The following is a 15,111-nucleotide window of genomic DNA, read 5'->3' as shown; positions in this document are numbered from 1 at the left end:
TATCAAATAATTTTATTGTAAAGTATGTATTTATTCACTTATTGGAGCATTGTTTATAATCACAACTCTACAACAACATTTTTTTTACACAGTTATTAGGAGATTTTGTGGGTGAAGCAAGGATATGATTTAATTAGAATCGTGGCCCAAAAATTTATGAGGTCAAAAAAAGGTCATGAAATATTACTAGTGGTCTGAAATTTACATTTTTGTGCTGAAAATCACATTTTTTAAGTAGGATTATGAGCTCTACCTTCCAAACAAACCGTAAAACACTTTGCAAAGATCTGCAGGTTTATCGGGCAAAATGTGCAAGATAACATGGGGAGGGTATAGGGAAATGGACAACAGTCAGAGAAGTACCGCTGATAATCACCAGAAATTATAGTATGTAAAACAACCGCAAAATGTGCACAGCATATATAAATTATGAACATCAACAAAACCTGGTTTTGGACTTACAAGCTGTGAAACAGAGCTTTATATAAACTCCCCATGTTAAAGACAGTGTTTTCACCGCCATGTGTGAGCAAGTACACGTGCTGACACCAGTAAAATGGCAAAATGCCTGGAAAATAAGTCTTTTGACACCATTTTAGTTTTTTGGATTCAGGTTATTTTCTCCACTTCTGTATATAGGACAAGAACATTCTATTTCACCTAAAGTTCGCCATTTTTCCATTGACACATTTTCCTTGATTCTCATTGATTCACCCTCCTTGTAGGGGCCATTTCAGAATTTTTTTGTGAAGTTTGTTTAATATCTCATCTGAAAAACTTGGGTGCAGGCATCAAAAGTATCATTTTAAGGCCCAATGTGCTTCTGAAAAGTGCATTTTTACATAACAAACTTACTTCAGTACTTCACTTATTTGTAGTTGTGGTCATGCTGGTGTATGTGTTACCAAAACCTGAGAAAATAAGCCTGAAAAAGAAAAGAAAGAAAAAACATAGCTCTTTCGCAGGTGTACCTGGTATACAACAGGACTTTAAATCTGCAGGAGAACAAGTGAAGTCTAGATTCAAACGTTCCCAGTGTCTGAATGGCCAAAGGCTATAGTTGTCTCCTGGGAGGACCTATCAGACCGTATTGCCAGCGACAAACCCATGGAATGGCATTCTCTTAATACTGGTCAAAGTGAACAGGTATATGCAGAACATATACCTGAAGAACACCTGTATATTTCTTATAATTGCACAAAAGACAATCACTGCTCATTGCTGGACTTTATGGTGCAGGCTTAATATATGCCACTTTCATCTCTGCAACTTTGTTTTTGTTACTGTTTTCTTTTTTGTTTTTCTTTCATATCATTACTTTGTTTTTTTATATTGTTACTTTATAATTTGTTTCATAGCATAACATTGTTTTTCTACCTATCACTGTGAGTAGTGTGGCATGAGAACCTCACAATAACTGTCAGTCAACATATATATATATATATATATATATATATATATATATATATCTATATATGTGTATATAGATAATGAGCGTTTTTATTGGGAATGAGGTGATAGCTAATTAGACACCTTTCTTGTGTGTCTATTTCTGTTTACGTGTATCAACAAAAACTACATCAGTATCAGTATCTTTAATATGTTAACAGTAACTATAGGTACATGTAGTTACTCCCAGTGTTAACAAACTGTGGTAATCCTACCTGTATATATACACCCAGGCTTTTGGGTTCTTCTTTTTTTTGTGTGTACTGTACTTGAACGAAAATTTTGCTCATGACTGTTTGTTAAGTGGGTAGGATGATATTCTGCCAGAAAGGCAGTATTTTATGACATACTTGCCTCTAAAAATGCTCTATTCATTTTGTACTGTGATTATATACTTGCCTGCGGATGGTTGTGGGTGTTCCCCGGGCTCTGCCCAGTTTCCTCCCACCATAATGATGGCCGCCGTCGTATAAGTAAAATATTCTTGAGTATGGCGTAAAACACGAATCAAATAAATAAATAAATATACTTGCCTACAGCCCATTTGCAGGTCTGACAACATAAATTTAGCAATGAAATATTGCAATGAAACAAGGCAGTAGACAACCATTTATATGGGATGTTTCAACTATTGATATACCAGACAATTTTATAAAATTTTATAAAATCACATGTACAGAGCTTAAAGTTGTTTTTCATAATTTGTTTTTTATATGTAAGCATTTCTTCTTTAAAAACAAAAAAAGGTAGAAATGTTTCTTTCTGTTTGATAGAGGAGAACATTTCAGGAATTTATACCAGAAAACAAATATTTCATGCACAAATAAGTGTGTATATTTTTTAACCAATTTAAAAATTAAAAACTATTATAGAGTTGCTTTTTTTTTGTGCTGGTTTCCATGTAAAGCTGTATGGTGTTTTGTGTGTGTTTGTGTTTGTTTTTTTGTTTTTTTTTTTTTTCGGGGGGGGGGGGGGGTCGCGTTGGTATCTTTATATATAGATATATTAAAAAAATTCAACAGAAAAACAGTAGAAAAAAATATGTTCCGCCATCATGCATACACACTTGATGAGTGAAATATGTCATCGTGTACTGCATTTATGATTGTGTGGGTCGCGAGTAACAGATGGTGTCTGGGCTTGGGCTGGGCTGGCTTTTCTGTTTATACACTTTATAACACTTAAGAACACGATGGTGAAAGCTTGCTGAGGTCTGTAATGACCGTACATTATACTGGCATTATTGTGAACTTCCGCTAAGAAAGACGTTTCTTTCTCTCGTGTACTGTATAGGCAATTATCTGAGGAGGTCTGAACATTTACAATGAAGGTGTGAAACGGTTGGATGATTCTCTGTTTATTCGTAAGTCTGGCGGGTTATGCAGATGGTTTTTTTATGCTTAAGGGGAGAGAGGCAGTCATACTTCACAGGCTTCCTGTCTGTATAGGTAAGAGAATTGCCCTGATGTACCTGAAAACACACCTGTGGTTAGGTAGCTAGGCCAGGTAAATATTTAAAGTAGGAAAGCAACTATAGATCAAACACAGATGATCCTGGCTGTACAGGTAAGAAGACAATTTTTACACGAAATATGCTCATTAGTCAGACACACAGATGAGCTTACCTGTACAGGTAAGAAGATGATTTACCAGAGATATCCTCGTTAGTCAGACATGTGACCTGATGAGCGGCAATGAGCCTTATGACCTACCCCTGTATTTATATATATATAATATTGTTATGTATGTGTATATATGGTTTTTGTACAAGTACGTTTAATTGGATTCCTCACAGGTGAGCGAAGAGATTTATTGTGTACTGAGAGGTCTGTGGGGTCATAAAGCATGTCAGCGTTCAATGGGACGAGATCAGGCAGAATGACGGCTTCTGACACCGCCCTGTCTCACGGCCGTAACTACATGCCACAAACCTGTCTCAAGTAGCGTCCACCGACTACAAGAAGGGCTGAATAGATACCTGGACAGGTCCGAGAAAGAAGACCTGGTCGCAGCACTCAACGACTACCAGAGCCGTAGAAATGTTGTGGACTTTGTGTACAATCTGAAAGTTATTTTGGACACCTCGGAAAAACGTGAGGCCATTCTGCCGTTGCTAAGGAGGATTTTACCACCCTCAGACCTGGACGTGTACGACCACTGTGTACAAAGTAAAACAGAGGTACGGCACCACCCCCAGGGGTGCGGGTGGAGTCAGCTGGCATTTTCAGCCCCCCAGGGCGACGTCTACACTACCCTCATCTGCGAAACGTTCTGTTAAATCGGACGCTGGCAATGTGAGACTGTACAAAGATAAGCACGGTTTATCATCGTCTTCTAAACACTTACAGTCCTCTGGAGTCCACTCCAGGAATAAAAACATGATTCGGGGCAACGAATTGTTTCGTGTTCATGTGCCCCAGCCTGCTGCCTCTGAAGGTTTTGGTTTCAGTATTCGAGGTGGGTGCGAGTACGGTATTGGAATTTACATATCACATGTGACCGACGATGGACTGGCCAGTGACAAAGGTCTGCAGGCAGGTGACCTTATACTAGAAGTTAATGATATTTCATTTCGGAAGATTACCCACGATGAAGCTGCGAAGGTGAGCCTTTTTTTTTTCTTTTCCATTTGAATTATTGATTTTATATTTATTTATGGTTCATATGATTGTAGTTGAATGTATACAGGTCTTGCGTGGAGTGTTCACATTAGGTGAAAACATTTGATGCTGAGTTGCCAACTTCATTTGTGAACTGTGGATACATGGTGGATGTATATGGCTCTCAAGTAAAATTTTAATTAACAACAAAGTTCTAAGTGATATATATATATATATTATACCATATTAATATTATTATCCATATAAAGTTTCTGTGGTTCATTTCATGTTGGTCATTGAAACCATTTTTCGCCATTTGTCATCTTATTTAAAATATCTCAAATATAAACATAAGAATCGATGCTGTGATTTTCTATCAACACTCAGTTATGTGAAACAGTATATCTCAATACAAATTTTTAAGTGAAAAAAAAAGTAAGTAAAAAAAATTAAATACACCAGGATTAAAATGTACAAGGATATGAGATACCGATATGTGTAAGAAAATGAAGCCATCAAATCTTTTACTTATATATAATACATTTAAAAATTACCAGTAATACGTGACAGATTGTGTTCCCGCATTAAAATTTTTACCAATTTTAATACCAGGAACTGGACAAGATATTGTGTAATCTTTCCAACAATATGTATTATATATATATATATGTGTGTGTGTGTGTGTGTGTGTAGGGATGCGATCCGTGTAATGATGTTATAAAGCAATTGCAGTGTTTCACAATCAAATAAATACATTAATGAGGGCTAGTTTTGAATATTCATGTACATACCAATGCTAATATAGGTGCAAATTTGACTCTAATGTTAAGTTCACCCCTCACACTAATAGTTTATCAGCTGCTTGTATCCATTTCCATGGTGTTTAAAACTTCAATTTTATTATGAGAGCCTCAGGGAATAGCCAGCTCTTTGATGGCCTAATTGAATATATTCAGTTACAGTAAACAAATCTACCTGTATAAATAAATGTGTGGGTGGGTGGGTGAATGGGGGGGTAGGGAGTGGCCCTGAGGCTGAAGTGCTAAGGTGTATATCCGTTGCAGAGATTTATGGGTCAGTCTGGAAAAAAGAACGGGAGCTCAGAAAGGAATTCATGACATGCTAAACTGTACTTGTGGAAGAGATTTTACCTGTACAAACGACATACCTGTGCAACATTACCTGTATATTAAACAGGTGTACCAAGTTAGTCACTTAACCTTCTCACACATCCTTAAATATAATATAGGATTATTTAGAGTTTGATTCTGAAGGGAGAACAGTTAGTATGGATTTTGCTTCAATTACCGGAAGGTATTGATTTCGTTGTGAAGGTCACTTGGTGAAAAATCCAGATGCATAAGCTTCATAGAGAGGATAATTTTTGTATTATTGTTATATTAGACAATATTATAAAAGCTCAGTGCCACCATGCAATTGTCAAAATGGAAGGATTTTTTCTCTTTGAAGAAATTAATTCAGTTTTATATTTTATATATATTTCCGTGTCCATCAGTTTGGTGTGCATGAATCAAGAAAGTGAGAAAATATTGGTTATGGCAAAAAGCTGAAGACTTTCTCTGCACCATCATGTATTGTGGTAGTTGGGCAGGGGAAATTGAAGTCAAGGTAAATTCTAGATATTAGTAGGACAGTGTGAATAAGTCATACCTTTTGCCTGTCTTCAAAACAGACATTACTTATATATATATATATATATATATGTAGTTATTTGGGTGTGCATTACCATTTTGTTTTCTCAGGGTTGAGGAGTCAAGAGGGGGGGGGGGGGCGGGGGGGGGAGGTGGTAGAGAGCAAGGGCATTTGTTATCAACTGTGGGCACAAATTCTCACCCTTTGCTCACATGACATAAAAGAAAATCTGTTCAAATGATCAACTTGTAAGAGGATCAGCATGGGTAGGTATGTACAAAAAAGGTACAGCTTTTATGTGAGATGTACAGTACGTTGGTGTAGGGAAAATATATACCTGTACATTTATATAATATGTATGAAGTTCATTGTATAAAGTGTTAGTGAATAAGACCGAGATTCGGTTAAGAGTATATGTATTATGTGTAAAGAAGTGTGCTTACAGCACCTGGGTATATAAAATGAGGATGGAGAGCTTTGAACTTCTGTTTTGTGAAAAGTGTTGAGATATCATGCAGTACCTGTACTTTGTCATGCAGGCTTAAACTGTGTTTTTTTTTAATGTTCTCTAGAGAAACCTTAAGTTTGTTTTCCTGCACAAAGTTAAAATATGATATTTATGACAACCCACTGCTGGTGCTTTGATCTTTACATAGAGTTAAGATGATCAAATAAAGAATAAAATAGAAATTTTTTTTATATTTATTTACTGTATTTCACCTAAAATTAAGTATTTTCAAAGTGAGATATTTTGTTTGATTCTGATTGATTATTGATAGGGGCCTCTGTCGCTCAGTTGGTTAGCGCCCTATTGCAGCATAATGACCCAGAAGCCTCTCGCCAATGCGGTCGCTGTAAGTTCAAGTCCAGCACATGCTGACTTCCTCTCTCGGAAGGTCTGTCAGCAACCTGTGGATGGTCGTGGGTTCCCCCTGGGCTCTGCCCAGTTTCCTCCCTTCATAATGCTGGCCACCGTAGTATAAGTGAAATATGGTTGAGTACGGCATAAAATATCAATCATTTAATCATGGGTCAGGGGTCAGATGGCTGTGGTCAAGGGTCAGATGGCTGTGGTCAGGGGTCAGATAGCTGTGGTGAGGACACTGTTTTTAACCGAATGAACCAGTTTAGCAATGAGTGAATCATCCTCTGAATGCAGATATTCTCTGATCACATATTTTGCACGTTGACAGTTTAGGCTTCATGTCAGTCATCTTGGGTATGAATAGACCGAACACCTTTCAGGTATGTTGTGTCAATGCTTTGATGCCATATACCGTACTTCACCCAAACTTTTGCTTCCTGACCTGACACACGTTGATTGATACGGAGTGTTTCATCTACCTTTTTAGGATCATTTAGGAGTTTTTTTTTTTCATGAAGGTTAATGCTGTTCGATTTGAAAAAAAACTCAGCGTTGGCATCAAGAATAACATTAAGGTTTTTCTGTGCTCTAGAAGTGCTTAGTTGTACAGAACAAACTTTAGGTGAAGCACGGTTCACATTATTAAGGAAGAATGTCTGATATGCACTAACCTACTTACCTTATTTAGGCATATATGGTCGATCAAACTTTGTAAGAAACAGGTAACGTCCCTCTGTATGTGATCTATTTATAATTTTAATATTGATGCCTAAAATACCAATCAAATAAAAAAAATTAAAAATTTTAACATTGGCTTAGCCTTTTGCATAGGTTAAAGTGCACATCGGTACCTTAATTAAGTTTAAGTTGACTTATCCTAATTTTCAATTTGTTACGTGCTGGAAACTGCTTTTTAAGTTTTTCTGTGTTTTGAAGACTTTAAACACAGTAACATAGTTTTCATGATATGAGTACTTTAAAGTCTTCATGAGTACTGTGATTATTTTAACTTAAGTAGTACCATGTGTATGCATTGTATTTTTATGCACTAACTGCATAGGCCTACATATAAAAAAAATGACAAAAATGTCTCCATGCGTAGCTGGGTTCAAAGTAAAGTACACATCCAGCTTGCTTACACCTCAAATATTTTTTTTTATATGTCAATTACATGTGTATAAATACTGAACAGAGCTTCCCACTTGTTAAATTTCCAGTTCCTTTTGCTCTGTAAATTTAACTGTTTAGTTACATGTTCAAGCTAGAGTTACTATGTCTACATAAGCATTACATGACACAAGTCAGAGTTAGTATGTCTACATAAGCATTACATGACACAAGTCAGAGTTACTATGTCTACATAAGCATTACATGACACAAGTCAGAGTTACTATGTCTGCATAAGTATTACATGACACAAGTCAGAGTTACTATGTCTACATGTACACAAGAATTACATGACACAAGTCAGAGTTAGTATGTCTACATGTACACAAGAATTACATGACACAAGTCAGAGTTACTATGTCTACATAAGCATTACATGACACAAGTCAGAGTTACTATGTCTACATAAGCATTACATGACACAAGTCAGAGTTACTATGTCTACATAAGTATTACATGACACAAGTCAGAGTTACTATGTCTACATAAGCATTACATGACACAAGTCAGAGTTAGTATGTCTACATAAGCATTACATGACATACGTCAGAGTTACTATGTCTACATAAGCATTACATGACACAAGTCAGAGTTAGTATGTCTACATAAGCATTACATGACACAAGTCAGAGTTACTATGTCTACATAAGCATTACATGACACAAGTCAGAGTTACTATGTCTACATAAGCATTACATGACACAAGTCAGAGTTACTATGTCTACATAAGCATTACATGACATAAGTCACAGTTACTATGTCTACATGTACACAAGAATTACATGACACAAGTCAGAGTTAGTATGTCTACATAAGCATTACATGACACAAGTCAGAGTTACTATGTCTACATAAGTATTACATGACACAAGTCAGAGTTACTATGTCTACATGTACACAAGAATTACATGACACAAGTCAGAGTTACTATGTCTACATGTACACAAGAATTACATGACACAAGTCAGAGTTACTATGTCTGCATGTACACAAGAATTACATGACACAAGTCAGAGTTAGTATGTCTACATAAGCATTACATGACACAAGTCAGAGTTACTATGTCTACATGTACACAAGAATTACATGACACAAGTCAGAGTTACTATGTCTACATGTACACAAGAATTACATGACACAAGTCAGAGTTACTATGTCTACATAAGCATTACATGACACAAGTCAGAGTTACTATGTCTACATAAGCATTACATGACACAAGTCAGAGTTACTATGTCTACATAAGCATTATATGACACAAGTCAGATTAAATAAACATCATGTTGTCATCGGGGTACTTTAAATATGAAATGCTTCATGAAGCTGTTTAAATTTGAGTTTCTAAGTCAAATTTGATCGACTTCAAATTAAGATTTAAAGCTTCTTGTGATAGATTTACCTGTTTGTTTTTATTAAACAATGTTGCTAAATTCCTTTCTAACATGGAAAATAGGATGAGTGCTGAATGAATTGGAAGAGATGAAGCTATTTTAAACTGATTGAACAGCAACTCGCAGTTCAGGATGTAACTTTGATTGTTGGACAAAAGTTTTTGAAATACAATTAGTCATTACAGTAATGTAGAAAATGATGACAATCATTGCAGTAATGTAAAACACCATGGTAGTCATAGCAGTAATGTAAAGCACCATGGTAGTCATAGCAGTAATGTAAAACACCATGGTAGTCATTGCAGTAATGTAAAACACCATGATAGTCATTGCAGTAATGTAAAACACCATGAAAGGCATTACAGTAATGTGGATCACCATGGTAGTCATTAAAGAGATGAAGAACACCATGGCAATCATTACAGTAATGTAGAACACCTTGGTAGTCATTACAATAATGTGGAATACCATGGTAGTCATTACAGTACTGTAGAAAGACCTGGTAGTCATTACAGTAATGTAGAACACCATGGTAGTCATTACAGTAATGTGGAACACCATGGTAGTCATTACAGTAATGTAGAGCACCAATGCAATCCTTACAGTAATGTAGAATCCCATGGTAGTGATTAAAGCTATGTAGAACACCCTGGTAGTCATTACAGTAATGTGGAACACCCTGATAGTTATTATAGTGATGTAGAAAGCCATGGTAATCATTACAGTTATGAAGAACACTCTGATAGTCATTAAAGTAATGTAGAACATCACAGTAGTCATTAAAAGTACCACAGCACTAGGTACAGTGATGCAAAACATGTCATTAGAAACAGAAAAAGCACCTGGTACAATTTGGCGTGATATGATTTTATAACCTGCATCTTGATGATGCAATTGCATGTCCTTCACCTGCACAGGTATCGGTTACGGATTGGCTGTGTATTGTTGTGTGTCTCTGTGACATTCGTGTGATGTATTTCCTCATATTCACCTGAGCTTGTTCTGTAATAAAGCGCCTATTTCATGTAAATTTTAAGGTCAGCTTGTTTTCTAGTGTTTATGCTTACAGCGTATGGAGATGTGTTTTTCTGTAACCACCAAACGTAATGTAAAATGTGCAGTCTTTGTGGCTTTTTTCCACAAGTAATTGGGTTATTTGTTAAAGGTGATTGGTAAATTGCGTATTTGGTACAGCAGGAAAGTTAATGAACAAATATCTTGTTAGCACCTGCCCGAATTAAGTGTTGAAATAAGTCTGCTCATCAACTTAGGATTTATGTAAACATGCTTATTTGAAATAATGGCAGCACAAACAATCTAGAATCAGTTCCCACCAAATACACGTGTGTAAAAAAACATTACTAGGTTTTGTATGCATTACTTGCAATCTGTATAATGTAGGCCCAGTACTGGTTGACCTGGCGAGAGTATACTGTGACCAGGTGGGACGTCTGTCACAGTACTGTGACCACGTGGGGTGTCTGTCACAGTACTGTGACCAGGTGGGGTGTCTGTCACAGTAGTGTGTCTATGCAGGATGTCAGTAACAGTTCTGTGACTTGGTGGGATGTCAGTCACAGTACTGTGGCTAGGCCAGATGTCAGTCACAGTACTGTGACTTGGTGGGATGTCAGTCACAGTACTGTGGCTAGGTCAGATGTCAGTCACAGTACTGTGGCTAGGTCAGATGTCAGTCACAGTACTGTGGCTAGGTCAGATGTCAGTCACAGTACTGTGGCTAGGCCAGATGTCAGTCACAGTACTGTGGCTAGGTCAGATGTCAGTCACAGTACTGTGACCAGGTGGGGTGTCTGTCACAGTAGTGTGTCTATGCAGGATGTCAGTAACAGTTCTGTGACTTGGTGGGATGTCAGTCACAGTACTGTGGCTAGGCCAGATGTCAGTCACAGTACTGTGGCTAGGCCAGATGTCAGTCACAGTACTGTGGCTAGGTCAAATGTCAGTCACAGTACAGTGGATAGGTCAGATGTCAGTCACAGTACTGTGGCTAGGTCAGATGTCAGTCACAGTACTGTGGCTAGGTCAGATGTCAGTCACAGTACTGTGGCTAGGTCAGATGTCAGTCACAGTTCTGTGACTTGGTGGGATGTCAGTCACAGTACTGTGGCTAGGTCAGATGTCAGTCACAGTACTGTGGCTAGGTCAGATGTCAGTCACACTACTGTGGCTAGGTCAGATGTCAGTAACAGTACTGTGACTTGGTGGGATGTCAGTCACACTACTGTGGCTAGGTCAGATGTCAGTCACAGTACTGTGGCTAGGACAGATGTCAGTCACAGTACTGTGGCTAGGTCAGATGTCACTCACAGTACTGTGACTTGGTGGGATGTCAGTCACACTACTGTGGCTAGGTAAGATGTCAGTCACATGTGACTTGGTGAAGTGTCAGATCTGGTGTTTTTGTACTGTGACTTCATGGGGTGTCATATATGGTGGCTTCATACTGTGACTGGGTGGGGTGTCACATCTGGTGTCTTCACACTGTGACTTGGGGTGTCATGTGATGTCTTCATATTGTGACTGGGTGGGATGTTATATCTGGTGCCTTTATACTGTGACTGGATGTGGTGTCATATCTGGTGTCTTCGTACTTTGACTGGGTGAAATGACCCCTTCAGGAGCCTCACAAGTTCTTGCAGGTTTAGACATGACTAGTGTGGCTAAAAGACGTGATTTTACAGTAGCTGCTACATTGAATGTAAATCTTGCATTGTCAGTCGGTCAGCTTAATGGTGCTGATAGCAGTTTACCATCAAACCGCACTTTTAAGGTTTGCAAGAACCCCTTCTTTATCTCGCCTGGCACCTGATGGCCCCTTTGTGTATTAAAGTGAAAATGTGGTCAGCATAGGGTTCAAATCTTACATAAATTTCTTTCATAAAGATCAAGGCATATGAGACTGTATCAGTATTTGTTTTTCTCACTTCTGTGTCTGACTTTTTTACCAAAATCCTGAAATTATCACAGCAGTTGATGTGTATTGGAAGAGTTAATAACAAATAGAAGCGGGTAATTTTCACATTGGATAATTTAGAAGATTTACAGTATTTATTGACTTAAGTTTTGAGCTGGTTTGTAGATCAGAAATGAATAGAAAAAAAGTACACCTTGTAATTATAAAGATAATATACAAGATTACCGTATTTGCTGTAAAAATTTGCTTGAAAGATAAATTATCATAGGCAAATAATGGTCATAAACTCCTTTGGTTTTGAAACTTAACTTTTCCCCAACAGGATATCATCCTACCTTCCAAACAAACTTGAATACATATATCTAATATCAATAGAACTCTCTGAATTGGGTGAAATGAGTAACTTTCCCATGGAGAAAATTTAAGTTCACATACATTATATAGATATGTTCAAGGATTCAAAAAAAAAGAGATGTTTAACAAGAACAAACAGTTCTCTTTGTGGTGGCCAACACAAATATGTGACGGTCTTTCAGACTGCACATGGCAAAGTTTGCACTCCTAATTTTACCACATCAGTGTTTTGTGTTCAATAGATACATTCAGTTATCGTGAATTCTAGAAGATTTCCGTATCTCTACAAAAACTGCGCGTGCACGTGGTAAATAATTATGTTTGCCCTTGAGCAATATTTCATGTTTAATTGTTTGATGACTTAAATTTTGTCAGGCAAAAAACCTGGAGACAAAACTGCGTCATTTGCGGGACGGCAATGTGACTTCCTTGTGCTTGTTATTTGTGGCTGTTGTACATGGCATTACTTGATTTTCAAAAGGAAGTTCAAAAGGATATGCATCACCCTGTTGTTTTTAACAAACATTCCTTTTAACATGATCCTTGACCAGAAAGTAAATTTAGCAGATGAAGCAGCTTTCGCTGGGGTGGGGGGGGGGCATATTTTTATTTGGTTTTATTTATTTATTTTGTTTGATTGGTGTTTTACGCCGTACTCAAGCGTTGGGCATGTTTGAATTGCAGTAATACTTTTTGGAAATAGGGATCAAATTAATTATTAAATGTTTCAGACCATAAAAATAGATAAAATTTAAAACAAAAATGGAATATTTATTTCAGTTCTTACTTCTCTATATTCAGTTTCATATCAAGAAAAAATCTTTCTGATCCCAAACTTTAACATGTTTGGAATTGACATTGTGACTGTGTATGACAAAAGAACTTTCATAAACTGCAACTCTGAAATTATGCTTTTTTGAGACTGCTTTCAAGTATGTGAACGGAAGAAATTTGTAGGAAATTTTAACTTTTGTGTTGGGAAACCTTACTATTTTTGTAGACTTTACTTGTCAGTTTTAATACAGCTGGATTAGTTTGGGCACACAACAGTTTGGGAGCCCAAACATTTTCTGCTAGTAAAATGTCTCTAGACATGCTAAATATGGCCTTGATACGTAATATACAATAACCATTCAGTTTAAATGGAAATAAATCATCTAAATCCTACCTGGCAGAAAAAAGGCTGTGGATTTTCAGCATCAGAACAGATCAGAAAAAGTTAAGCATTTTTCAGTTGACACATTTTTTGCTTCATTCAGATTGCGATCATTCACCTCATATAGCGCAACTTAAGAGTTTTTTTGTGAAGCTTGATTAATTTCTTATCAGAAAAACGTAAGTGTTGTTTTTTCTGGTATTGCTCCCCCATGGGCAGGCCTGTTTTGATTGTACTGTCAGTTGTCAGTTCAATACATGAAATTCACTTGTGCAGAAAATTTTTGAAAAACCCCCTTCAGTTTATTACTGACCATTTCACAGTTTTATCAACTCATCTTTTCTGTGCACCTAACTGCATATTATCTGAACCTGAAGTGAGATTTTTTTTTGAGAATATATATTATTGGATGTGTTTTATTAATTGAATTCCAGTCTAAGTGACAGAACAGGAAATTCTGCTTATGTCAGTTTTTCATTAGATCGCTCAACCAACATTAAGTGAATAGATACAAAATTAACCTCAGTCTAAACTATGAAAGACAACAACATGGAGAGTAAAACCAGAGCTGTGTGATGACAGTGACTGTGATGTTTGTCAAATAACCAGAGAAATCCAGCTGATCTTGTCAGTTTACCTGTCCTTTGATTACTGTAATTCTTTACCTTTTTGAATATTTGCAAGGTGTTTATTCAGGCACATTCTGAGGGTATTATTCTGTAATAATAACTATAATGACTAGATTGTTCAGTTGTAAGGCCACATCAATTTAAATTGTTGTTTCACGGGCACAGTAAACCTTTTCTCAATGTCGGAGATGGGAGTGTGTATAAAAATAAATATTTTATGTATCTCAGCGGTTTTTCCTGTTGAAAACATATTAACATGATCAGAAAGTTATGAAAAACTGGGAAATCACAAACATGCCAAGACCTAGCTGACAAAATACGGTGCATTTTCAGTTTATTTTAATTCCAATTTTGGATATTTCTGTATCGGGGCTTGCCCATTATGCTTAATATTGCCTTAGCTTTCTTCTGATGAAATATTTTACCTTTTGTATAAATCATGGACAAGTACAAAAGAAATTCAGAAGATGTGCTGTTGATTTGCAGTTATTTTTTTGAGTGAAACATTAAAACTTTCAGTGTGCAAACTTACATTTTTCAGTGGCATGTATCACCTACCATCCAAACAATTACCTCCAAACTCATTCAATCCATTTACCTCTCAGAATCAGGCAAAATTAAATGAATACCTTAATTGGTCATGGGGGAAATTTTAGGGCAAGTAGACTAGGTCAATAAGTGTAAAGATACCTGTCTTCCTTTAGCTCGTTATCTCCTGTAGCATCTAACTGACTTGACAGACCAATCATAATTGTTTTGACATTCTCTTTACGAAGAAAGAGTGAAGACTGACTCTGACGAGTCGGTCTAAATTTTATCAGTAAAGTGCTTTTGGGTGCTGTTTTGAAATGGGATGAGCAATTTGCCTTAATTAACATGAGATAAACAGATTATGTCATGCAGGCTTCATTT

General features: G+C 36.7%; 1 protein-coding gene across 1 annotated transcript in view; it reads left to right on the top strand.

The window, feature by feature from the left end:
* The first annotated feature begins 2,757 nt into the window (after positions 1–2,757).
* LOC135480827 (whirlin-like) overlaps positions 2,758–15,111 on the top strand; it is a 36,270-nt gene continuing 23,916 nt past the window's right edge. The window contains exons 1-2 of the mRNA XM_064760755.1: positions 2,758–2,812; positions 3,245–4,052. Coding sequence (XP_064616825.1) covers positions 3,828–4,052 — 225 coding nt within the window. The 5' untranslated portion in view covers positions 2,758–2,812; positions 3,245–3,827. The remainder of the gene's footprint in view (positions 2,813–3,244; positions 4,053–15,111) is intronic.

Source organism: Liolophura sinensis, chromosome 13, assembly GCF_032854445.1.
Source record: "Liolophura sinensis isolate JHLJ2023 chromosome 13, CUHK_Ljap_v2, whole genome shotgun sequence".
Taxonomy (NCBI): Eukaryota; Metazoa; Mollusca; class Polyplacophora; order Chitonida; family Chitonidae; genus Liolophura; species Liolophura sinensis.
Note: the sequence above shows the minus strand (reverse complement) of the source record. Positions and strands in the feature narration are given on the sequence as shown.